General features: G+C 42.6%; 1 protein-coding gene and 1 long non-coding RNA gene across 2 annotated transcripts in view; both read right to left on the reverse strand.

Annotated features, from left to right (window-relative positions):
- The window catches only part of LOC308074913 (connector enhancer of kinase suppressor of ras 3-like), a 97,741-nt gene that overhangs the window by 24,080 nt on the left and 46,688 nt on the right, over window positions 1–26,973 (reverse strand). Inside the window, exons 4-14 of the mRNA XM_080414441.1 lie at window positions 26,866–26,953; window positions 18,900–18,941; window positions 16,301–16,420; window positions 16,004–16,063; window positions 12,940–13,008; window positions 12,427–12,573; window positions 9,570–9,688; window positions 8,656–8,846; window positions 8,100–8,183; window positions 7,051–7,313; window positions 1,164–1,201 (exon numbers count right to left, since the gene is read on the reverse strand). Coding sequence (XP_080270567.1) covers window positions 1,164–1,201; window positions 7,051–7,313; window positions 8,100–8,183; window positions 8,656–8,846; window positions 9,570–9,688; window positions 12,427–12,573; window positions 12,940–13,008; window positions 16,004–16,063; window positions 16,301–16,420; window positions 18,900–18,941; window positions 26,866–26,953 — 1,221 coding nt within the window. The remainder of the gene's footprint in view (window positions 1–1,163; window positions 1,202–7,050; window positions 7,314–8,099; window positions 8,184–8,655; window positions 8,847–9,569; window positions 9,689–12,426; window positions 12,574–12,939; window positions 13,009–16,003; window positions 16,064–16,300; window positions 16,421–18,899; window positions 18,942–26,865; window positions 26,954–26,973) is intronic.
- On the reverse strand, window positions 5,074–6,109 carry LOC308074919. Its single transcript, XR_013932141.1, has 2 exons — window positions 6,006–6,109; window positions 5,074–5,971 (listed from the first exon to the last, which is right to left on the reverse strand). It is a non-coding gene; the product is annotated as an uncharacterized lncRNA (long non-coding RNA).

The raw sequence follows: 26,973 nt of genomic DNA on the forward strand, positions 1-26,973 counted from the left end.
AATGACACAGATGCGTCCCCAGATTGAACGGGCTAAGGACTGCTTCTCAAAGAACCTGCAAAATGCCTGTGTATAGTATACAGGCAGCTAGTGTTTCGTTTCATTCAGTATCAAATTCCTTCAGCATGAAAAGCTATTTGAACACGATGGCTGGGTTTTGTTAGCCTGGTAAACCCTCCCTCCGGAAATCTCATTTCCATTTGATTTCAGGAGTGAGTCTGGCCTGAAGGCTTGTCTGGGCGTTTCTAGCCCGTACACCAAATGGACGAGCCTATCAGCGTCGTCGCTCATCGTTCTGTGATTGACAGCGACAGTTGGCCAATCAGGTGGCGAGTTCGAGTGAGCCCGAATGAAGCCGAGTGCAGCCTGAGTGCAGCCGACAAAAGACGAACGGCAGCCATTGTTGTTCCAGCCCACAGCCAATATTGCAGAATGGGGGATCAGGCCAGACTCCTTCCTGAAATCAAATGGAAATGAGATTTCCAGAGGGAGGGTTTACCAGGCTAGGGTTTTGTAGTTCTCTTGGCTTGTCTGAGGTCAGGGTGTCTGTCTAATAATGATCTTCCCTGGTCGTAAAAGCAGCCCCCCCCCCCCACCGTCCTCCTCTCAAGCACACCCAGATTCCAAAACCTCCTGTCCACCACACCCTTCATGAGACAGATGAGACCAAACAACCCAGTCAGATATCTTACTCTAGTTTCTGATGACCTATGGACTTAATAACACATACTGTAGGCTCTATCTCACTGTGTGTGTGTGTGTGTGTGTGTGTGTGTGTGTGTGTGTGTGTGTGTGTGTGTGTGTGTGTGTGTGTGTGTAAAAAATGGATGAACATTAGGCACAAATGGATGAACAATAGGCAAAAGTGCATGAATATTAAGCCAAAATGGGTGAACATTGGGCAAAATAAAATTAATATTAGGCAAAAATGGATGAGTGTTAATTCGGTGAACATTCGGTGAAAATAGATCAACAAGCTATTTGACCTATGAGAAAGGTTTAAGTAGTTGAAGACTCACGCTATAAGCTCTTTGTGTGTGTGTGTGTGTGTGTGTGTGTGTGTGTGTGTGTGTGTGTGTGTGTGTGTGTGTGTGTGTGTGTGTGGGGGTGTGTGTGTGTGTGTGGGTGTGTGTGTGAGTGTGTGTGTGAACAAGGTTACTGACCTGTTGAGAAAGTCGCTGCTAGAGCGCCAGTTGGAGCCCTGTGATACATAAACATGGGTGTGTTAACACACTGTGACGTGCTCTCGTGACGTACACCTGAAAGCCTCCATTCATTAGGTGTAAACGATAAACAATTGTGCTGTTGTTAAAATAAGTGCTAAATGGCTCTATATTCTGATAGTGATCATTGCTATAGAGCAGTGGTTCTCAAACGTATTCGTGTCGCGGACCGCCATCTGAAAATGTTTTCTGCCAGGGACCCCCAGAAGAGAAGATTTATGTAAAATAATAATCTAAATGATTCAAAATTTCCAATGTTTTATATGAAAAATTAAACCGATCCATCTTGATCACATGACTATAGACATCATGTGTATCGATTTGCGTGAAATTTGGACACAATCTGTCAAAAACTGTTTTGCAAAAATGGGCCTCCTGGTGGCACTATAACAGGCCCATCTGAAAGATTTGGGGCAGAGGTTCTGCTCTGGCATCCAGGGAGTGTGTGTGCACAGTTTCGCTGAGATCAAGCCAACGGTCCCGGAGATTAGCTGTTCACAGATAGAAGGACGGACACACGGACGGACGGACGGACGGACGGACGGACGGACGGACGGACGGACAGACTCGGCCATGCCTTTCGGCCTGGTGGAGACAACAAGTGAAATTGGAACTGATGAACTAAATTAGAACTAAAACACAATCAAATTGGTTCTCTCCTGATTGCATAAAATTGGTATTCTGACCTGAAAATGTATTTTCTGTTTACTAAAGAGCTGGTGAGACTGGGCGACACCTTACTGAACAAACACTCTGATTACTATCGGAAAGAATATAGACCTTTAAAGGGATACTTCACTTTCAAATAAAATAAACATTAAAAAAAATTTTTTTTTTTAAATGAAAGAAGTTATGGCCAAATAAAGGCCCCCTCACGCATTAGAGTGTCCTACTAATGTGTGAGGGGCCTTTATTTTGCCATAACTTCTTTCATTTTTTTTAATAATTTTTTTTAATGTTTATTTTATTTGAAAGTGAAGTATCCCTTTAACTTCATCCTTAATTTTTTTACTAAAACGTATCCCTTACACCCCTTTAACACACTCTCACTCTGTCCGATATTATATATCGTCTTTGTTGGGTGGAAAACTCATGTGTCCAAAACTGTTACTTTTCAGGATTCAAATTCAAAAACAGCAGATCGACAAGCTCGCTTCGTGCCGCATTTCAAGCTTGCGGATCCGTTACTTTTGATGCTTTTGTGTGACGCTGTAGTATGATCAAGTAAAGTAGGGCATTAATTTACGAAAAAACACAAAAAGTTTCAATATGGAGATAAGAGGTCTCTGCCCGACAGCGAAGACAATATATTGATAGTGTTTATGAATGATCTAATTGTGCAGCAAAAATATTCAGTATTGGTGCATCTAGTACGAGCATATTTCTTTTGGGCCTTCAGCTATTGCTTCAAAATTGTCTCACATTAAAATATTTATTCTTTGTGAATTCAAGGTTTGGTACATAATTATTATTATTATGATTTGAAAAAATAGCAAAAATAGCAAGAACTATTTATGCACAACACCATCGTACAATGAAGTATAGAATAGGGCTTAAGCGGTTAACACAACAATAGCTTACTTCTGTCAAGAACAGAAACCATTAAAGAGTAAAAGAGGCCAGCAGATCATTCAGTATGTCCCTGTAGGGTGTGAGGGTGTCTGATTGATCCCGTGTGCACCGTCAGTGGTCCTCAAATGTTTTGATTTGAAGGACCTCCATAACAAGTACAAATGGAACCCAATGGACTCGTAAGGGTCCATTGGGTTCCATTTGTACACTCTCAGAGTTACAGACCTGTAACGGCCCATTTGGAGCCACATCAAGGAACCCGGAAGGTCCTCGGACCCCAACTTTGAGAACCACTGGATTGGCTGGATGCACAAAAGGGGTGTGGTCACACCAGCTCAGAGTCCAATTAACCACTTAAACCCCATATGGTTTAGCGGAGTCCATCAGGGCTCTATACTAGTGTATTTTCAGTTTTCTGTTATTGTGAGGAAAGCTTTAGCAGAAAATAGCGTTGTGAGCTTGTCGATCTGCTATTTTCTGCCAAAGCTTTCCCCACAATACAGATGCTGGGGTTTCAGTGGTCAACTCGGGCCAGGTGTGACTGCTTAAATCATTGGTTCTCAAAGTGGGGTCCGGGGACCCCCAGGGGTCCTTCGGGGGGTTCCAGGGGGTCACCAGCAAAAAGTGTTAATACAGCATCACAATCATTTTAACCACTTCATCCATTTATATGCTGGCTATTAAAAAATAGCAGATATACAAGCTTGTACTGTAGATCTGCTATTTCTTAAATTTTTTGAAAGTATCGCGAAAAATGTTGAATCATTTTGAATATTTTAACACAAATCTTCTCTTCTGGGGGTCCCTGGCACAAAATATTTTCAGATGGGGGTCCACGGCCAAATATATATCAATTTGGGGGTCCTTGGCACAAAATTGTTTGAGAACCACTGGCTTAAATCAGCCATCACCCACCCTACACCTTTCATTCATACTTGATTTTGTGATTAAAAAATAAAAAAACTCGCGCCCAATCAATCGACACGTGCGTTTCAACATGAAGTCAGCATGCCAAGTTTTACGCCGTTACTCATCTCTGTGTTATGCAGGCGTGGCTGTAGAATGTTAGCGGGAGGGCGAGCAAACATAGCAGCGGGTTAAGAGCAGAATGCAGGTAGCATTTAGGTGAACCACAGGACTTTCAGTGCAAATTAGTGAGGACCGCAGGCGTCCGTATAGCTTGGCAGGCGGAGAGCAGAGTGAAGCAGACTGAAGTGTTGGAAGAACAAGAACAAGAAGAGAGATTAGAAAAGAGGTTAACATCATGCACAGAGGGGGGGGGGCAGGTGGAGGAGGAGTGGGAGTGGGGGTGATATTAGTCGAACATTCGTCCTGACAGCGGTCAGATCTTCATCTCCAAGGTGGAAGAAGGTTTCTTGTATGTAGGTGTGTTCCTCACTCTCCCTTCCAAACAAACAGGGGGTGAAAGCCATAACAAAATAGCTGACCATATTATAGCTATATACACACACAGGACAGGTGTATTTTTGTTTACAAGGTTTTGAAAGACTTGGAAGTGGTGTCTGTCCCTGACAGAAAACATGCTTCAAAACATATGGTTTGGTTTTATAACCCCGCACGCACACGCACACGCACACACACACACACACACACACACACACACACACACACTGAATTCTCGTCAAAGTAACAACAGCTACATAAGCATCACCATCAGAGACAAAGAGGGAGATGGTTATGTGATCTATAGGTTAACTACTGTACATGAACCCTAGCGTTTCACATTGTGAGTAAATAGCAGATCCATTGAATAGGGATCTGTTGATTAATTGAATTACATAGGACTATACTTTTAGCCTTAATGTCTTGCTGTACCACGTGCTGTTTACATTTCTGACTAATAAAGTATTCAATCAATCAATCAATCAATCAATCAATCAATCAATCAATCAATCAATGTGAATAGATTTGGTGTAGACTAGAGGGAAAAAAGGAGGGGGCATAGTATAGAGCCCTGGGGGACCCCAGTCACATGACGTAAATATATAGGGTTCAAGTGATTAAAAGTTGATACAACTAGCTGTATCTAAAGCTCAATTTGTACATGCCAGATTTTCAGCAAGCGACACAGTCGTATTCCGAGCATAAATTAGGCTCAAGTTATCAATCTGCATTCAAATGCTGATTTCAGGACACTCACAAAGCAGCAAATCATGTAACTGATTCATTGGCACTGATGGATGCATTATATGAACAGTTATCACAAACCCGTGGGAAAAAAAGAAAACAACCAAAGGAAGACAATACAAAATGGTACTGAAATTAACTGCACATTTTAATCCAATACTATTCAAATCGTACAAAAGTCAGGTAAAAGAACAGTTGTATTTCCTACATTGTATTATTACGTGTTTTTAATACTGTCATTCTAGCTCCTGCAGTGACCCACAAATTATCCACAACACTGACCAACGGTGCCACTAATTGAGGACCATTTGACCTAAGTGTCTCCAAAAAAGGTGATGGGACTCTTTGAAAAGGCCAGTTATTGGTGTCAACCAGCTGTGTATTTAAGCCTTTTAAGGTAGTTAATTAGAGAGGGCACTGAAAGACAGGATACTGTACAAAGTAGAGTGCAGTGCAAAGCTTTGAAACCATAGCAAATATTTGCTGATGACAACAAAAATGCCCCTTTCCATACCCAGCTGTCAGTAAATATGCATAGTTTACAAGAGGCAACCATTGGTTAAACCGATCACAAAAAGTATAATATGTAAAAAGTAACACGTCAAATAAATGCACAGTTACACTAACATGAACATTATTCCTTTTTCTCTTTTAGTTAGTTTTAACAAGTATTTACAAAAATTAAACCAAAAGAAGAAGCACACACACACGTGTTTTTGAGAGACCTCAGCGAGTGAAATATTAAACAATGGTACCAGAGACTATCTCGACTGAGACCGATTTAAATTAAATATACACAAAAAGGAGTCCGCAGACATCAATCACACAAGGCCAAAAAGCGTAATTTATACTCTGCCGACAAGAACCAGAACTTGAAGATCAGTCATTTATTTTTGCAGGCGCTGTAGGGAGTTCTTAGTGCATCAACAGAGATCACCCTCCCCACCTGGCTTCCCACCAGTGTTGATTTTGTCGACTAAAACTATGACGAAAAATGTTCGTCGACTACCTTTTTTCACTGACGAAAACTAAATATAAACTAAATAACTAAGCTATGATGACTAAAACTAAGACTAAATATATTTACAATTTCATCACCAAATAAAAACTAGACTAAAATGTTAGGGAGGGACTAGAGGAGAAGAGATCCAGTAGAACTAGCAAGTAGCGCTCGGGTGTTGCGCTCTGAAAATAGCAGATCTACAAGCTCACAACGCGTCGCAGCGCGACGGGTTGTGAGCTTGTAGATCGGCTATTTTCAGCATGCAAAAGTGTAAAATCAGCCATTATGACGCCATCACGGCACCGCCAAAATCTATTGTAGATTTAGTCGACTCTAACCTTATTTATAGTCAACTAAAACTAGATAAAGACTAAAACATTTCAGATGACTAAAATATTATATATTTTAAAGACTATGACTAAAACTAAATCAAAATTTGCTGTCAAAATCAACACTGCTTCCCACCCACAAACACGGCCAATTATGTGCATCGGAGCGCCCACCAACCCAAGCCAGATGCACAGGATTCAAACTAAACCTATAAGACTTGAAGACGAGTTCTTGTCGGCTAAGCAACACCGTTGTGCGATCGAGTATAAATTAAGCTAAAGTGTCCAAAACCTGAATACATCCTCTCTTACATTAATACAAACTCTATAGCACCTCTGACTTTGAAGACTTCATTTCCCATGTTCCTCCTTGGCACCTCAGTCGAGAATTCACTGAGTGTTCCTACATTGTTCTGAAATGTTCCGCAGGAACCCCTGAGAGGTTTGCGATGGTGCTGGTAGTCACAGAGGAGGAGGAGGGGGGGGTATGGGGGGGGGGGTTGTGGGTAATGTTAAAGGGTTGATGTAAAAACGCAGTGAGTACTACTAAAGCAGGTTCGGTTGAGGAGTATAGTAGTAGTAGTGCTAGTAAACACCAGGGAGGTAATGGAGGTAGGGGAGAGAGGAGTGTGAGAGAGCCCCAAACTGCAAAAATACAGCCAGACGTTAAAAAAAAAAGGCACTGAGGAAGGACAAAAGACAGGAACAAGTAAGCCCCGGGACAGGAAGCGCATCATCAGTGAGTCAATAGCTTAAGCCGCGCGATCCAACTGACCAGTAGCGAGCGTTCTGCCGGGTTGCGCTTGGAGCTGGGGGCTACGGGCGGGGTCTTTTTCACGTCCTCCTGGTAGGGGATGGTGGCGCTGTTGTGGAGGAGGTCCGAGTTGGAGTAGTAGCGGCTGCCCCGGATGTGGTCCACGCCGCGGACCAGGTGTCGCTCCCCCCCCGCCGGCCTGTAGGGCGGCGCCACGCACGGCGCCTCCTCCGCGATGGTGGGGATCCGCTCGTTGCTGAGGTATCTGTACAGCAGGTCTTCACCTGGAAGCACGGAGGAAAGCATGAAATCTTTAGTTATGGATTAGTGATGGAAGAAGTACTCACATTTCTTACTTAAGTAAAAGTATCAATACCCTATTGTAGAAATAGTCAAGTACAAGTCCGGTATTAAAAATGTACTTGAGTAAAAGTACAAAAGTATTAGCATCAAAATATACTTAAAGTGCCAAAAGTAAAAGTAATGCAAATTATGCAGAAGGTCCCATTTCAATCCCATTTTATACAAATGTATAAAATGTGTAAAGAATCCTTTGAAAATAGTACAAGCTCACAACGTGATTTTTTGGGCTATTTTCAAATTGCCAAAGTGTATACTATATAAGGTATGAAGTGGTTTGTAATAATAATCAAAACCTACAAAGTAACTAGTAGTAACTAAAGTTTTCAAATAATTATAGTGGAGTAAAAATTCAATATTTGCCTTTGAGATGTAGTGGAGTAGACGTAAAATGATTTTAAAGTGGAAATACTCCAGTACTTCAGTAAATGTACTGTGTTACTTTACACCACTGTATGGGGGCCCCTGGCACAAAATCTTTTCAGTTGGGGTACACTGAAACATTTGCTGCTGAGTTTCCCCAAGCTTGTGGCTTGTTCATCTACTATTCTTTGTGTTCAAAGAATTTCTTGTTAAATGTGAACAGAAATAAAGATATCAATGTGTGTGTGTGTGTGTGTGTGTGTGTGTGTGTGTGTGTGTGTGTGTGTGTGTGTGTGTGTGTGTGTGTGTGTGTGTGTGTGTGTGCGTGTGCGTGTGCGTGCGTGTACCTTTCCTTCCTGCCCAGGGTTTGGCATAAGGATCGATTATTCCAAGACACGTGTCCACTGGCATGGAGAGAGGTCGCGGTTTACCTGTCAAAAAATTATGATTAATGATGATAATAACAATAATTATTATTATTATTATTATTATTATCATTATTTCATTTACATAGCCCTTTTCAAAACAAAGTGCTTTTCACAGTATATGAAATGAATAATAAACTAATTGGAATCATAAAAAACAAAATGTTTTAAAAATAGTCCAAATATTACACTACACAAATATGTGTGTATGGCGGTCCCCGGTACAAAATATTTTCAGATGGGGGCCCACGGATAAAATACAAGATTAATTTGGGGGGTCCTTGACTTCCACTGGTTTAAACAACATTTAGGAAGCAAGGCCAATGGCCAAATAAGCAACTACACTTTAGAAACAAGCCCCCTCCCCCCCAAAAAACTAAAGCAACCTGCAACTACCAATATTTACAAGCGACTTTACAGAAAAACAAGTCACTTATGATAAGCAGACTTGGCAACACTGGTTGCGTACTATACTGACCACGGGACGGCTTGTGCTCCCTCATCCGGGGCTGGATCACGTTGGCCTCGATGGGGTAGCCGGCGGCCATCTTGTCGTAGTCGGCGATGGTGAAGCGTCTCCGGCTCTCCTGGTCCAGGTAGTAGTTGGGCGACTCGTTGCCCTTATTTGGTCGTTTGTTGATGCTGGAAAAAGAGCCCGTCCGAGACTCTCTGCATGGAGACACAGAATCACAATCAGCGTTGCCAGATTTTTGCGAGATAAATAAGGAACTAGGTCTATGAAAACAAGCCCAAAAGAAGCGACTAGACCACATGAGCATCGGATATTTAGCCGATTTACAAGCTCATGATGCGACGACGACGTTGTGAGCTTGTAGATCTGCCTTTATCTTTTTTTATCTTGAAAAAAGTCACATTATTTGAAACATTTTAGCAACACAGATCTGGTATAGGGGTCACAAAATACTTTTAGATGGGGGGGGGGTCCATGGACAAATACTGTACATATTAATTGGTGGGTTCTTGAAATGAAAATGTTTGAGAACCACTGGTTCAATCATCCCATCCGCAATCAAATCAAGTTTAGCAAATTCAAGATTTTAATTTTTTTTTCATATATCGATCAAAACATCTGTAAAAATCGGTGGTTCAGAGGTCAGGCTCCAGTGAATATTTCCATATTGTTGCCTTCAGCCTATATAGAATTATAGATATGCCTAAAAACCTGCATGTGGAGGGGTAGCCTCAAGCTCATTTGTTGCTCGAGTTGCTCTCTGGTTTATGGTAGGATTTTTAAAAGGCGGTTTAATGGACCCAAGTGAGCTAATAAAGATGTTTTTGTCGAGGCTAGCACTTTTTTTTAATCGAAATGGAACTTTCGTGGTGGATAGAACGAAATAAGGTAAATATAAAACTTTTTTATATAACACTCACCGTGGGGTGTAGGGGATGGAGGGAGGAGGGGGGATGTAGAGGTCTAAGATGGCCGGCTTCTCTCTCTTGGTGGATCCGTTGGCGGAACTGCAGGGAGACTGGGTTGTTCTGTTGTTGTTCTGCAAAGCAAGCAGTGGTGGAAAAAGTACTCAAATGTTTTACTTAAGTAAAAGTATCAATACTGCCATGTAGAAGTACTCTGTTACAAGTAAAAGTCCGGAATTCAAAATCTACTTGAGTAAAAGTACAAAAGTATTGGTATCAAGATGTACTTAAAGTACCAAAAGTAAAAGTACTAAAATGTTTGAAAATAGCAGATCTACAAGCTCACATTGCGACGCGTTGTGAGCTTGTAGATCGGCTATTTTCAAATAGCCTATGTATAAAATAGGGCTAAAGTGGTTAATGTATGTTTTATAATGTAATAATTTATATCTGCAAAGTAACTACTGTAGTAACTAAAGTTTTCAAATAATTGTAGTGGAGTAAAAGTACAATTTGCCTCTGAGATGTAGTGGAGTAGAAGTAAACGTATAGACAATTGGAAATACTCCAGTAAAGTAAGAGTACCTCAAAATTGTACTTAAGTACAGTACTTGAGTAAATGTACTTAGTTACTTTACACCACTGAAAGCTAGACAAGCGAGACTGGGGGTTACAGTAGTTACTCCATAAGGTCTGCCTTTCATGCTTTGTGATCATTGACACTAAAAGCTGCAATCCATCACTTTTTTGTAAATGAATAAAACATCATTTTAACCAATCTGTATGGTAAAGTATGTTAATACAATAACATACACAGCTGCGGTGGTTGGAGTTTGTCTCCCTATACGCTTCTATTGTAACATTTAAGATCCCATGGTCGGGGTACTGCATAAAACTCAAAAGGGAAATATCTCGCCTTCCCAAAACGGGCTCCATGTTATAAATTAGCGTGAGCATATACATATAATACAATATTTATCAGGCAATATTAACAACAACAAAAACAGCAACAACAACATCGAGTGCAAGATATTGTACCCACAGTTTGGCTTCTTAAGTTTCCAAACTGGGACTAAATATGTCTCTCCACACATGTGGCAGGTCCTACTGTAAGTGCATGTGTGTCTCCTTGAGTATAAACCCCCCCTTGTCTGGGGGGGGTATGGAAATATTCTAAGAAGCAGTCCAAAATACCCCCTAAACCATACATTTAAAACCACACTCATTTACCAAGGTTGTGCTAACCCCAACACTCTGGTGAACATTGTGCGATGGTCTAAAATCCACTGCCATTCTGTTCAGACCTCAAGATAAGTGCTGAACTACTGCATACCGATGGGGTTATGTGTTTATACGGCGTCTGGATGCCAACATAATATTGATGACAAATCCTATTCATTCAGACATTCTGAGGGCTCGAGGATGATCTAACCTTTCCTGTTTCCTGCCCTGACTAACATACTACAGGACTATCTCTATATCACACGGATCCCGAATCTCGGTGTGTGATCTGTCTGTGTTTAGCCTCCCGGTAGCGTCTTATCGCACCCAAACTAAGATGGAGAGCTCCGATATCCTTGACGCTCCTTGTTCCAAAACAAGGCTCGAGTAGCAGGTTGACATTGGCCACCTTTGTGAAGAGAGCCTCTTTGTTTATCTCCAGAAACCCCACTCCTGATCTGATATCGCCTGATCTGCTGCTTTCTCAGACGCTAAAGCGGTCTCTCTTAAGAGGCATGACAGGGCCATGTCAGAGCCTGTCTCGGGTTACTGGCGCTATTGTTTCCCCGCGGAGCAGCGCCCTGTTAACGGGACTCAGGTGCCAGAGAAAGGCGGCTAAAAGCTGAGCCAAGTGTAATTTGTTCACACGAGGGAGAGCCGGCAAATTGGATTACAGTTACATAACTTTGTTAACGCGCAATTTATCTTGCGGGCCACTGTCGAGACTTCATTTCCCTTTGAATAAAAGTTGTTGGGGGGGAGGGGGGGGGGGGGTTTGACCCTTTCAAAGAAGGTCAACTTAGACCCCCGTCCCCGTGAATTATTCTAAATTCTCTTGTCGTGAATGGAGTTTACATGATCGAAACCAAAGCAGTCCTTCCTAAATCTATCTAGACCACGGGGGAATTCCCTCCTAGTGATACTACCATTCTGTCTGTGGTGTCCGGGGACTATTACTCTCACACAACACGGTCATATCTATCTCAAGGGTTACCAAACCTTTCAGGCCACGACTCCCCCAAAATAATCATATTTGAACAGGGGAACCCCCACCCTGACAGGCACTTGGAATTGTAAGCACTACATTTAGTTTGACTCGGTTCCACAGATAAATATTGTGAAAATATTCACAATATTTTCTACAATTTCACAATGTTTGCCTCTTTCTTACAGTACGTAATATTTGACAATTTGGTATTAAAAGGGTCTTAAAAGTTAATAATTCTTAAATCTTAGAAATGTGCAGATACCCTGTATACAGTACACTTATACTGTATGTTGATTTGTTTACTGTTGTGTGAGAAAACAATGTTGCACATTAAGCTAATCATCTGGGGGACCCCCCAAAATAATCACTGATCTTTCTGACCTCACACCCACTCAACAACATCACTGGATCCTGTTTGTTTATTGTATTCCTCAACACGACAAACAAGATGACAAACGGCTCCCATGTTGGGAGCAGCCTCTGGCAGAGTGTTTGTCTCATGCTTGTCCCAACTTGCCAGACTGATAATTGTTGGATAATACAGACACACAACCTTCAGTTGAAACTTCAACAAACAACATGGTGTGTGTGTTGTGTGTGTGAGTGAGTGCGTGCGTGCGTGCGTGTGTGCGTGCGTGCGTGCGTGCGCACGTGTGTGTTTACCTGTGGTACTGGGGGCTTCCAGCGCATGTTCTTTAGAGGGGCAGGAGTGAATCCCGTGGTGCCCGTGGGTCTCTTTTTAAGGAGTAGAACAACACCTTTGGGGTCCTCCCTCAATTTGCCCACCAGGAACTTCAACTGCCAGCCCACCTGAAACACACAAACACACACACACACACAGTAAAGTGAAGAAAGAGGCAAATGTTCCTTATCACAATGTCGATTCGACTCAGATGTTGTCCTGATTTTTTTTTCCATGACTGTGTACGTAATAAATGTTTTTCATATTGTCTGTTGGGCGGAAACCTCATACTAGGTCCAAAACTGCTACTTTTCAGTATTCAAATTCAAAAGTATTTCGAGCTTGTGGATGTGTCACTTTTGATGCTTTTGTGTGACGCTGTAGTATGACCTGTATGTCTGTTTTCTAAAAGCCCATAACGTGGTCCCAGCTTTAGTTTAACTAAAGCGAAGCTTTATTAGTGAGAGAAGAGCGAAGGGGGAGGAGCTGCTCACCACAGTCTGTTGGTTGACCTGGATCACCTCGTCACCAGCGTGGATCTTCCTGGTCAGGTCTGCCGGGGACTGAGGAACAACAAAGAACACAGTCGGAGGTCAGCAAGAGTTTAGTCTTGAACTTTTTCCAAGTCAAGGACCCACAAATTGATATGTATCTGGCCGAGGACCCCCACCTGAAAAGGTTTTGTGCCAGGGACCCCCAGAAGAGAAGATTTGTGTGTAAAAAAAATAAATAGCACATGTACAAGTAATGTGCTGAAAGCTTGTAGATCTGCTATTATAACGTATAAAATATGGATAAAATGCTTAAAATGATTGTGACGCTGTATTAACAAAATTTTGCTGGGGACCCCACTTTGAGAACCACTGGCGTAGACAACCAGTCACCAGACACTTTTTTGTCACCTGACAGCGAGGAGTTTCACCGGGAGGACATAAAACGTGTGTGAAGGGAACACGCCACCCCTCTCCTGTTCCACTTCCTGCTGAACAGGTGCCATGCTGACCAACCTGTAGCAGAGCCTTGTATTAGAGAGTTGCGTCACCTCGGGGGCAGAAAACAGTGCCGGTCACGTGGTTCATGTAAACTTGAAATAGTGACAAACGCTCATAGACTCCAGTGCATTCCGTAAACCTCCGGTTCAGGGCTTTGTCACTATTCGCCAATAGAAGGCTCTGTAAGAAGACTGGCCCGATGAAGTGAACGGAGGTGACGCAACTCTCCTTATATGGCTCTGTGACCCGTAGGATTCACTGCTAGTGCGATCCTCCGGCTACCGACCGACCGGCTTCCCAGCCGCAAACACTTGTTTTCTCAAAGGTGTCTTGTAGCAAAATCATAAATCATAAGACACAAATTATGAATACGAGAGGCACTAAAGATGTCTGTGTGCAGATGTCAAACAGGATTAACCAGCAGTCACTGATGATGAATCAGGTCGTGATTCATAACCACAGCGATGCCCGGAGGTTTGGGAATCAGACCGTACGGCTGTTATTCACCGCCAGTCTGTCTCTGTCTCTGTCCCCGGGGGAGGGGGCGGGGTGGGGTGGTGATGGGGGGGTGAAGCCGGTTGTTGGGAGGTTTAATAAGCTGTGATTATCAACGGTTAATAGAAACAGTTTGCTTTTATTACAGAGGAGCATGTCCTCAACTCCCTCTCTCTCACCTACGCACGCACGCGCACGCACACACACACACACACACACACACACACACACACACACACACACACACACACACACACACACACCAGTGTTGATTTCGTCGACTAAAACTATGACGAAAAATGGTGGTCGACTACCTTTTTTCACTGAAGAAAACTAAATTAAAACTAGATAAAAACTAAGCTATGATGAATAAAACTAAGACTAAATATATTGACAATTTCGGCAATAAATAAAAACTAGACTAAAGTGTTAGTGTGGGACGAGTGGAGAAGAGATCCAGTAGAACTAAAAGACGAGTCATTTTATTTTTGGTTGCGCTCGGGTGTTGCACTCTGAAAATAGCCGATCTACAAGCTGACAATGCGCCACGTTGTGAGCTTGTAGATCGGCTATTTTCAGCATGCAACAAAGTGTAACATCAGCCATTACGATGCCATCAAGGCACCGCCACAATACATTTTAGTCGACTAAATCAACTGTAGATTTAGTTGACTATAATCATATGATATTCAGTCGACTAAAACTAGACTAAAACTAAAACATTTCAGATGACTAAAATATGACTAAAACTAAATCGAATTTTATTCAAAAGACTATGACTAAAACTCAAATCAAAATTTGCTGTCAAAATCAACACTGACACACACACACACACACACACACACACACTCCACAACAGAACTGATTGAGCTCTGGGTCATGTGACAACATGAGCATGTGACCACTCTAGAACATAAGGAATGGAGTGGGGGTTGGAATTGAAAGTCTCTCTCTCTCTCTCTCTCTCTCTCTCTCTCTCTCTCTCTCTCTCTCTCTCTCTCTCTCTCTCTCTCTCTCTCTCTCTCTCTCTCTCTCTCTCTCTCTCTCTCTCTCTCTCTCTCTCTCTCTCTCTCTCTCTCTCTCTCTCTCTCTCTCTCTCTCTCTCTCTGTTTGTCATAACAAAGTTGAGATATAAGTGGGTTTATTATGAAGAGATGACAATACTGTATGTACATTTAAGGCCAATGGCACATTGAGTTATTTCAAACCTCTTAAAAATGAGACGTTTAGATTTAGCTGAATAGAAAAAAAAGGGGGGGGAAAATAAATATTTCTGCTACAATCTCAAAACTCACATCACCCCATAGCACATTGGTTCGCAAAGTGGGGTTCGGGGACCCCCAGGGGTCCTTACCAGGAGGTCCCCAGCAAAATGTGTTAATATAGCGTCACAATAATTGTAACCACTAATATTTCATAAAGTTTTTTTTTTTTTATCACAAATCTTCTCTTCTTGGGGTCCTCACTCCTCACTAGATATTTTCAGATGGGGGTCCGTGGCCAAATACATGTTAAATTGGGGGGTCCTTTTTTTTTCTTTAGGGCTTTTTATGCCTTTATTGATAGTACAATAGGTAGACAGGAAAATGGGGAGAGAGAGGTGGGGAGCGACACGCAGCAAAGGCTGCCGGGATCGGGACTCGAACCCGCGACACGCTGTCAGGCTACATTGGAGCCTAAGTGCCCGGACCGCTAGGCCAGCGGTCCGGGGCCATTTTAGGGGTCCTTAACATGAAAAAACTTTGAGAAGCACTGCCCTTAGCACTCCTCATTCCTTGTATCCCTTCTTGTTGTTTTCTCTGCTACTCTATTTACACTAGTACATGACCACTTACCCTGTCGTGTGTTGACTATAGCGTTCATGACATTTACTCTAAACCATGAGCACTTAGTGAGTCTCTCTGGATGAGAGCCTGTCTGCTAAACGTCTAACATTGTAAATGATGAATTGTAATTGCACTTGTCGAGCAGCTGAGCTGAGATTTTTATCAATCCAGTCTCCCTGGAATTTAAAGAGGGAGTGGACGATGGTTTAGAATATAGCGTCCCGACCAGCGTGCAACACACTTACATGTTCTGTGGTTCCCGTGATGACATGTAGACCGTCGTAGGTAGACTTAATGTACATACCCTGCGGACAGAAAAGAAACAGGACAATATTATACCCCCGTCTCCCTCTAAAAGAAACATGATATTCTCAAAGTTACAGCGGAGAACGACGAACATGTGGAGAATTGGGGTTCACAATTTGACACACACATTGTGGGGCAATTTTGAGCCTGTACCCGTATCGTACACATGGTGGATTCAGAGTTAAAAAAAACACTTTTAAGAATGAAAACAAAATAATAGAATATACTCCACTCACCAGGCCCTCCCCAGGCTTGATATTGTTCAGCTGGACTTCGTCCAAGCAAGCCGATTGGCTCATCAGAGGGTCCGAGGTGGTTCTCACGGTTTGGTCGCAGATGCTGTTTAAGACCTTAGACTGAAACACAGGGGGGGGAGGCGGGGGGTTAAAGAACTGAAATGACAAACACAAGCTGTTGGTGAACTTGACCCCCACCCCCCTCTATGATTCTCTGCACCGGCGGCAATCCAGGCTTGTTTTAATGGATAAAATGTTATTTGAACGTTGTTAATACAATATAGGTGGTCGTGTTGTGAGCTTGGAGATCTATTTTCTGCGAAAGCTTTCCCCAGAATACGGATGCTGGTGTTTAAGTGGTTAGACAGTTTGCTGCCTGTCACCTGTTAAAGATTTGTTACATCATGATGTGACGTCTTGGAGTATAATATTCCAAGCTTTATCATTAATCGATAACTTTGATCATGTATGTATGTACGTATGTATGTATGTATGTATGTATGTATGTATGTATGTATGTATGTATGTATGTATGTATGTATGTATGTATGTATGTATGTATGTATGTATGTATGTATGTATGTATGTATGTATGTATGTATGTATGTGTATAGACGTGCGCAGGGGGAAGGCCTTTAGTGTGTCATTAACTGTTGCTACACATGCACAGAGCATTCAAAACAGTTCTGCACATGCACGCACGCAAGTGTGCGCACACACACGCACACACTCTATTTGGGACAACAAAGTGTTGAGACAAGCTCAACACTGTGTCATTAGTAGGGCCTTTTCTGTGCAGGCTTGCGTAGGTGCACACGCACACACACACGCACACACACGCACACGCACACGCACACGCACACACTTCACTTATACTTTGTACAGATAGCTGTGATGAAAGGACGGTGAAGAAAGTAAAGAGATTAAAGAAGAGGGGGATGAATGGTGACGAGTAGGATGAAGAGAAGAGAAAAGCAACAGAGGAGACAAAGGATGTGGAGGTCAATCAGGACATGTTGGGTGAGAGAGAGAGAGAGAGAGAGAGAGAGAGAGAGAGAGAGAGAGAGAGAGAGAGAGAGAGAGAGAGAGAGAGAGAGAGAGAGAGAGAGAGAGAGAGAGAGAGAGAGAGAGAGAGAGAGAGAGAGAGAGACAGAGAGACAGAGAGAGAGAGAGAGAGAGAGAGACAGAGAGACAGAGAGACAGACAGACAGACAGACAGACAGACAGACAGACAGACAGACAGACAGACAGACAGACAGAGAGACAGACAGACAGACAGACAGACAGACAGACAGACAGACAGACAGACAGACAGACAGACAGACAGACAGACAGACAGACAGAAACAGAGAGACAGAGAGACAGAGAGACAGAGACAGACAGGTAGAGAAATAGAGAGAGAGAGAGAGAGAGAGAGAGAGAGAGAGAGAGAGAGAGAGAGAGAGAGAGAGAGAGAGAGAAAGAAAGGGATGGTTAAAGGGAGAGTTGATAAGAGGGAGAGAAGAAGAAGGAGAAACGACAGGCAGAAAGAGGAAATCCAGTGTGAGTCCGAGGAGTCTGGAGAGTGTCAAACAGGAAACAGGAAGCAGTGATTGATGTGTGTGCGTGTGTGTGCGTGTGCAAATTCCATTCAGTCCCAACACATGTGTCACACAATGTTCATGTTACTTTAAACCCCATATGGTTGAGCGGAGTCCCTCAGAGCTCTATGCTAGTGGCTTTTCTGTTTTCTGTTATTGTGGGGAAAGCTTTGGCAGAAAATAGCCAATCGATCTGCTATTTTCCTGCGAAAAGCATTCCCCACAATACGGATGTTGGCGTTTAAGTGGTTAAACCCTATATATATTAATATATACTTAGTTGACTAGGCGTCCCCATGGCTCTATATCAAGGGTCTTCAACAGGGGGTCCGGGACCCCTAGGGGGTCCTCAGAGTTACTACAGGGGGTGTGTGATATGATATATTTTTTTACCTTAACCACTTGTACCCTAGCATCCCTATTCTGAGGAGAACTTTAGCCAAAAATAGCCGATCTACAAGCCCACAGTGGGCTTGTAGATCGGCTATTTTTGTATGGTGTAGAGTCTACAGAAAAAAAATAGTATGGTGTAGAGTCTACACTGTAGACTCTACACCATACTATTTTTTTTTCTTGGTCTGCTCTTTTTTTCCCTCTACATTGTAGAGGGAAAAAAGAGCAGACCAAGAAAAGAAAAAAATGTTTAATCTGAACCACAATTTTATACAATATAGAGGGGGTCCCTGCTTCATCTCATCTCATTATGTTGAATGCACTTATTGTAAGTGCATTGCTAAATGACTGTAATCTCTCTCTCAGCTATGGGGGTCCTTGGCCTGAAAAACGTTGAAGACCCCTGCTCTATATAATTGATCCGTTCCTTATTTCCCTCTACACCTAATACTCTCTCGGCGAAACATGGAAGAACTCAATAGCAGAGGCTTGTAGAAGAATGTTTATAACCCCCAGAATAGGGACGCTAGGGTTCATGCGGTTAAAAGACCCTCCCTCCCTCCCCACGTAGGCCCTCATGAGATGTGGTGTTTACACTGGGACAAGTGAACTGAACATCTACTCACCACCTCCAGAATCTTCTCCTCCATCTCATAAACAGTACAGTCCTGTAGAGACACACAAATGAATGAAAGCCCCGGGTCAGATAACGGCACCGAGCAGGAAGTACAGTACTGTATATTTACAGCCTTACAGTAAACACAGTGAAGTACAGTATCAGTGTTGCCAGATTTTGCAAGAGAAAATAAGCAACCAGGTCTATGAAAACGAGCCCAAAGGAAGTCACATCACTTTAGTTTAAACCCATATACATCGGCTATTTGAAAATAGCCGATCTACAAGCTCACAACGCGTCGCGATGCGACGCATTGTGAGCTTGTAGATCTGCTATTTTCAAAAAAACTCTTGGGAAAAAAAGTAAAAAATTAGAAATATTTTAAAAACATTTTAACAACACAAATCTGGTACGTGGGTCCCTGGCACAATTTTTTTCCAGATGGAGATACGCGGACAAATACATTAAGGTAATTTGGGGGTCCTTGACATGAAAATGTTTGAGAACCACTGGTTTAAACAACATTGGGAAGCAAGCCCAAATAAGCAACTACACTTTAGAAACAAGCCCAAAAAAACGCAAAACCACTAGCAATATTTACAAGCGACTTTACAGAAAAACAAGCCCAAAGTCGCTTATAATAAGCGGACATGGCAACACAGTGAGGTATACTGCTGGGTAAATAAAGATAGAAGCAGCTTTCCACAGAGAGGTGAAGGTTTTTAGCCACAAACCAACAGCTTCTAGATTCAAATTACAACTCTTGCCTCTCTGATTCTGACAGATCGTAATTATAATAACATGGAGTTACTGTCAACTTGTAAGGGTGTGTAAACAGAACGTTGCATCACGCGTTGTGTGGGGAGGGATTGTGAAAAAAGCTGCAATCCGGGAATTACATTTTAATGAACAAAACGTAATTTTAACCGATCTGTATGGTAAGCGTATGTTAATACAATATGTGCGAGTGGTTGGAGGATCCCGCGAGGGACAGTCAGTCGCCAAAGACAGTACAGCTGTGAGCTTGTAGATCTGCTATTTTTGAATAGCCAACAAATAAATGGATAAAGTGTTTAAGATGATTGTGATGCCATGTTAAACCACTTTTGCTCCCAGAGGCAGAGTTGTAATTTGAATCTAGAAGCTGTTGGTTTGTTTGGCTGAAAACCTTCACCTCTCTGTGGAAAGCTGCTTCTATCTTTATTTACCCAGCAGCCCCTGTATACTTCACTGTGTTGCCATGTCCGCTTATCATAAGCGACTTTGGGCTTGTTTTTATGTAATGTAGCTTGTAAAATATTGCTAGTTGCGGACCCCAGTTTGAGAACCACTGCTTTAAGGGATCAAAACATTCTCTGTTCCTTCCTATACTTCCTCACAGACAGGAGCCAGATCCTCTCTGACGCTGAGTGACAGCGATGGGATCAATGGGTACCAGATGACCGTATATAGAGGGATTCTGTACCAAATATGTTCACATCATTTGAAGGTTTAGCAGCACATAAAGTGATTTTACACGTAGCGTATTGTAAAATAAGTTACATCGTTTTGTTTCTCAGCCTCTACTCTTCAAAAAATATATATTTTTAGTTCTTTCTTTTTGTTTTTTTGTTTTGCATTAGTCGACAATGTAGTCATCCACACACCAGAGATCTATTTCTAAAGAAATATGCAGTGGTGTGTGTTTATGAAAGCTGTGCCAAAAATTCTTTCCAAAACCACCATCATAGGGTCCTTGGCTGACTTTTGGAGATGTATTGGAAAGGAGAGTTATGTTTTTTATTTTATTTTATCACCATTAACCGTCATCTGAGACTTATAATAGTTTTTCCTCTATTATTAGTTCATTCTCAATGTTTACATTGGCGTTCCATTTAGTGTACAGGAAATGTGGGGAAAGTCACGTGTATATTTATTATTATCATTATTACTCAAAAAGAGCTTAAGACACACACACACGCACGCACACATTAACCCATTAAGAGCTGAGGCGATTCTTTAAAAAAAATCTAAATCCTAACAGTTTTTTGAAAAAAATCTACAATTTTTTTTCAATATTTTTCAAAAAATAGCAGATCTACAAGCTCATAGCGCGGCACTCGGTGCCGCGCTATGAGCTTGTATATCTGCTATTTTTTAATAGCCAAAGAAATCTAAAGTGACACAGATGCGTTCCAGGTCTTAATGGGTTAAAACAGATCTTTTCAACCGTGCGTGCTTGCCTGCTCGGCGCTGTCGTAAATATTATTTAGAGAGCTGGAGGAGGATAGGATGAACTCTGTTTTGAAGTCGAGCCATTCCTCACGGCCGTGTGTGGACACGGCAGCTAAATCTTCCTCGACGCAAACACACAGCGATGGCGTGACGGCGGGGGCCAAGTGTGTTGTGAACACACTAAGACACTCCTCAGCTGGGTTGGAATGCGTGCGAGACCGTGACCATGGAAATATGAATTTGGTTTCGCTGGCACGGCCCCCACCACGGAGTCTGCACAATGGATTTAAAATAAAGAGCAACACACACACAACAGCAGGCTCCATCCATAGACAGACACATGCCTCCGCATGCATGTCACCACTGTGATGAGGCTTACAGACAGTGTTGCCAGATTTGATTGTGAGAGAAGCAAGGCAGGTCTGGGAAAACAAGAAGCCAAAAGAAGCGACTATAGTCCACGTGAGCACTTTAAACCTAATTACTGTATACGTCGGCTATTTGAAAATATAAAATGTGTAAAATTTGGACGATTTTTGAAACACAAACAAAACGCAAACAAATCTGGTACAGGGCTCCCCATTTTCAGCTGGGGGTTAGGGCCAAATACATATTAATATCAGGGTCCAGGACATGAAAATATTTGAGAATAATAAAAACACTTGGAAACAAGTACACTTTAGAAACAAGCCCTCAAAAACGCAACTACCAATATTTACAAGCGACTTTACTGAAAAACAAGCCCAAAGTCGCTTATAACAAGCGGACATGGCAACACTGGTTACAGCTCTGTTTCTCCTTTGTGCCAGTGAGTTAGTGACTCGTTAGTTAGGACCCTCTGGGAGTTAATAGACTGGTTTAACCACTTTCAGCCTGGCGTCCCTATTTAGGGCATTAGTAATTACATGTCATTATATAGGCGAAGATTTTCAAAAAGTTAAGAAATGTCAAAAATCTGATATTTTTAGCTTTGTTTGAAATTCCCCGTAATGTTTTAGAAAAAAAATAGTGAATATGGCTGATCCACGCTGCTGTGAAACCGTCCTACGATGAGGTCCTTAAAATAAGGCCTCAAGTGGTTAAAGCGGCTTTCTTTTGTTATTGGCAGATCTATATCACCTGTGTTTTGACTGACGGTGGCCCTTTAGGGCATGCACAGCATAAATACAGCCATATACCACAACCAACCAGGCACGGGGGTCCTCAAGAAGCCCCCAAGGGGCCCCACAGCAGCAGCAGCAGCAGTGTGCGTCCCCCACCAGCCACCACCCCCAGAGCCCCCCCCCCTCCCCCCTCCCTCTCTCACCACCACCGACAACACAGTTGTCAAAGGGAAGGCTGTTGCCTCAGCTGTGTACAGACCAGCTGTGTCGGGGACCCCTTGCAGGAAGCCAGGGGCCGGGCCCCTCCAAGCTGACAGCCAGGTCCAGTATTAGCTGTTCCTTTCTCTGCTCATAACAAACTAGAACCAACCAGAAGAACCGCTGCCTCTGCTGCTGCTGTTGCTTGTATTTGACCTCCAGAGAACCCCCAGAGATGTAATCGCAATATATCCCCCCCAGTACAGTACAGCTCCAGAGCTCCAGCTGGAGAGATGTGGGTTGAATGTCTCTCTCTATCCTCCAGGACCCAGTTGCACCACCTCACACCAAGTTCAAACTTAGCCTAGTTATAGCTTAACCCATTCAATCCGGGGACGCATCTCTGTCATTTTTAGATTTCTTTGGCTATTCAAAAATAGCAGATATACAAGCTCATAGCGCGGCACCGAGTGCCGCGCAATGAGCTTGTAGATCTGCTATTTTTGAAAAATCGTGAAAGTGTGTGCAAATCTTTGAATATATATTTTTAAAGCGAACATTTGTAACTCAAATCTTTGCTTCTGGGGGGTCCCTGGAACAAAAAATATTTTACAAATGTTCGCTTAAAAAATACTTTGCACACATTTTCATGATTTTTCAAAAAAATAGCAGATCTACAAGCTCATAGTGCGGCACTCGGTGCCGCGCTATGAGCTTGTAGATCTGCTATTTTTGAATAGCCAAAGAAATCTAAAAATGACACCAATACTTTCCCGGTCTAAATGGCTTTTTAAAAGCCATTTAAGCTATAACTAGGCTAAGTTTGAACTTAGTGTGAGGTGATGCAACTGGCTCTAGATTCCTGGCTATCTATACCGGTTGTTGTCAAACTTTACATGTACCCAGGTACTGTACTTAATTTATGGCTGGCCATATCAACCCTGACAAAAAAAAATATCATTTTGTTTTTTAAAACAAAATGCAAGACACCAGAGAGGCTGAAGTAAAAATGTCAAGTACATTTATTTTTTACTTATTTTCATTTTTCTACTCCCACTCCACAAATATTGTACCTTTTACTCCACTACAATTATTTTGACAGCTTTAACTATTAGTTACTTTCCAAATTCTTATTACTACCCAATTCTATGCTTCAGCTATAAGAAAGTTTGCATCGCGGTACTTGTATTTATACATTACGGCATTGCTACTTTTCAACATAATTTTTTGTTTTGTTTTTAGAGTAGGCCTACTTCTTCCAACTGGAGGGAGTATAAGGGCCTGTCTTTCTGACATCCGGTTATCCATATATCAGTCATATCGTTGCTGTCGGGAAGAAACCTCCTATCTCCATATTCTAACTTTTTGTGTATATTCGTAAAATAACGCCCTACTTGATCATACTACAGCGTCACACAAAAGCATCAAAAGCAGCAGATCCACAAGCTTGAAACGTGTCGCTTCACGCCACGCTTCGAGCTTGCAGATCTGCTACTTTTGATGCTTTTGAATTTGATTCCTGAAAAGTAACAGCTTTGGACATATGAAGTTTCCACCCCACAGAGACGATATTTGAGTGTTTCATTCCATTCAGCTTTTTTAACAGAGTGATGATGTGACGTTGAAAAAAGAAAATATGTTCCATGAAGAGGAAGTGAAGACACAGTACAGAGCACTGCACACAGGGGGGGATCAAGGGAAAACGGTGCTCTTTGAAACGCCCTCTATCCCGAAAAAAACCACGGAGGATGGATGACCCCTCACCTAACAAGTCATCTACGATGGCTGTGTGACATTGTGCGCTCTACAACACAAGCTGCATTCAGGCAGCAAACATAAATCTAAAGTGTTCCTAAAAGCGCTGATTCTTGGCTGAAGTTCATGAAGGAACTTGTGACCTGACGCTGGCCCTCCCCCGTCGTTAAAACGAATGGCTGTGGCACGCCCCCCCGCCCCCCCCCCCCCTCATTTGACCTGACCGCTCTCATTCATCAATGTATTGTAAGAAGGATGGCTGGAGGGGCTTAAGGAAGGCGTGACTATAGTCTTGACACTGGCATGTGAATTAGCATGTATTTTTCATACATGATTAGATTTCGCCGTGCAGTACTTGGCACAAAAGCTATGGAATGGTCTGCGTTTTCTATGGCGCCTTTTATCCACACTCTTTACAATGGTAGTTCTCATAGTGGGGTCCTTGGGGGGTAGTAATAGTAATAGTTAATACAGCATCACAATAATTTTAACCACTTTATGCAAAAATAGCAGATGTACAAGCTCACAGCGAGCTTGTACATCTGCTATTTTAGATATATTTTTTTAATGTTTTTTTGTTTTGTTTTAACATTAATCTTCTCTTCTGAGGGTCCCTGGCAAAACCTTTTCAGATGGGGGTCCGTGGCCAAATACATATCACTTTGGGGGTCCTTGACATGAAAAAGTTTGAAAACCAATGCTTTACAACATGCGTTTACATGGAGCAGTAAGAGGTTCAGTGCCTTGCTCAAGGAGTCAGGAGGATCGAACCCGGCGGGAACCTTCTGGTTCTTATAGGCAAACCACTCTAACTCCACCGCCGCTCTTTTAGACAAATCCCTACTGGAAGTTAACTGTAAATCTGGAAGTGATTATTTGACTGATAAGCGTGGAGAGACACATCACCACTATTTCTGATGTTATATTTTCAGGTTTGGAGTGTATCAGCCTGTAAACTTTTATGGTAATTCCAATGAGAGGTTAAGGTAATCCAACGAGAGGCCCCCTACTCACAGCTGCTGGGCTAAAGTGACCGCTTATACTTCTGCAAAAGCTGCTTCAGCACGGTCACCTCATGCAGGAGCTCATTCTTGCTCGGCGCTGCACAAAATGTCTCGACATCAAACGCCAAGCGTGGGAAATATATACCCCTCCACTTCCCCCAGGAGAACTGCTAGGGCTGAGACCCTGGCAGTAAATCACCAGAGTCGATGAAATCCCAGACATCAGCAACAGGCTCTAGCTGCTGGGAGAGGAATTCATTTTGATGCAATAACCCTCAAGAGAAGAAAAAAAACCTGACACTGTCGGTCTCTCGCCGGCGTTCACTTGCCCGCGTGTAACACCGTACCTCTTAAACCCAGGTGCATGCTGGTCACCATTCTTAAAGTATGTCTGTGGGTTTTATCAATATTTAGCCAGTGAAAAGTATTAATAAGAGCTTGTGACTAATAGTAACTACACTGGATCCATAATTGGAACACCGTTTTGTTTTTTTTCATTTCCTGAAAAGTAAAAAAGTTTTGGACATACAAGGTTTCTGCACCGATTATATATACACATTACCACGCATAACTAATTCTATAACTGACAAGAATAGACTGCAAGCTGCCTCCAAACATAATGCCAAAACGCAACAGATGGAGAAGACGTTGGAATGTGGAGGATACGTGCCGATGCTCTGAGAGTCAGATGGACCGCCTCCTCAGCGACGCATTAAAACCCCAACACACAGGAAGTGCTTTCAGTGTAGTTGCTTATTTGGGCTTGTCGTTTAAACCAGTGGTTCTCAAACATTTTCACGTCAAGCAAAGACCCCCAAATTAATATGTATTTGTCCACCGACGTACCAGATTTGTGTTGTTAAAATGTTTCCAAAAAACATTCAAAATGTTTAACTTTTCTTCAAGATTTTCTTTAGATCTTATTGTTCGCAAACAACAAGATTTTCTTGTTCATTGCGACCAACAAGATTTTCTTGTTCATTGCGACATCGCGATGCGACGCGTTGTGAGCTTGTAGATCGGCTATTTTCAAAAAGCCAATGTATATTATGTTTAAAGTACTCATGTGGCCTATTGTCGCTTCTTTTGGGGGCTTGTTTTCATAGACCTCGTTGCTTATTTCTCTGGCAAAATCTGGCAACGGTGTTTCAGACAGCCCCGGGAGGTGTGTGTCCCACCAACGTGAAGCATCCCGTAGCGGGCGGCAAAACGGGAACCACATGGTCCCAAAGGGAGCCTATGGAATGTTAGCAGGCAACATTTTGAAAGAACGCCAGTTTTTTTTATGAAACAGTAAAAAAAACTAACAAAAAAAATACACAAAGCTGCTGATTACGGTTAAACGTCCTCCCCCCGGGCGGGCGCTACGGGGGTCTCCTCCTCACTAAGGAGGAGGTCTACTCATTAACTAACAGAAGCAGGGAAAAAAGAAGTCCCAAACCAAACATCAACAACAGGCTGTAATGTCTTTAGTTTAGACTCTTGGCTTCAGACTTCACTTTTCCACAATCCCATGTGTCTATGACCTCAGGCCGGTCTGCCTTCGAGTGGAAAAGAGTGTGTGTGTGTGTGTGTGTGTGTGTGTGTGTGTGCGTGCGTATGTGTGTGTGTGTGCGTGCGTATGTGTGTGTGTGTGTGTGTGTGTGTGTGTGTGTGTGTGTGTGTGTGTGTATGCTGGTGAGCTAACAAGCGTGCAGCAGACCTGTTGAACTGTGGTGGTGAGATCCAAACACAGCTGAATGATCTTGTTCTTGGTGGCGGTGAAGTCACTGATCCCTGTCAGCGGAGTCCTGCACACACACACAAAAAA

Source organism: Gymnoscopelus braueri (assembly GCF_963280865.1).
Source record: "Gymnoscopelus braueri genome assembly, chromosome: 19".
NCBI lineage: Eukaryota > Metazoa > Chordata > Actinopteri > Myctophiformes > Myctophidae > Gymnoscopelus > Gymnoscopelus braueri.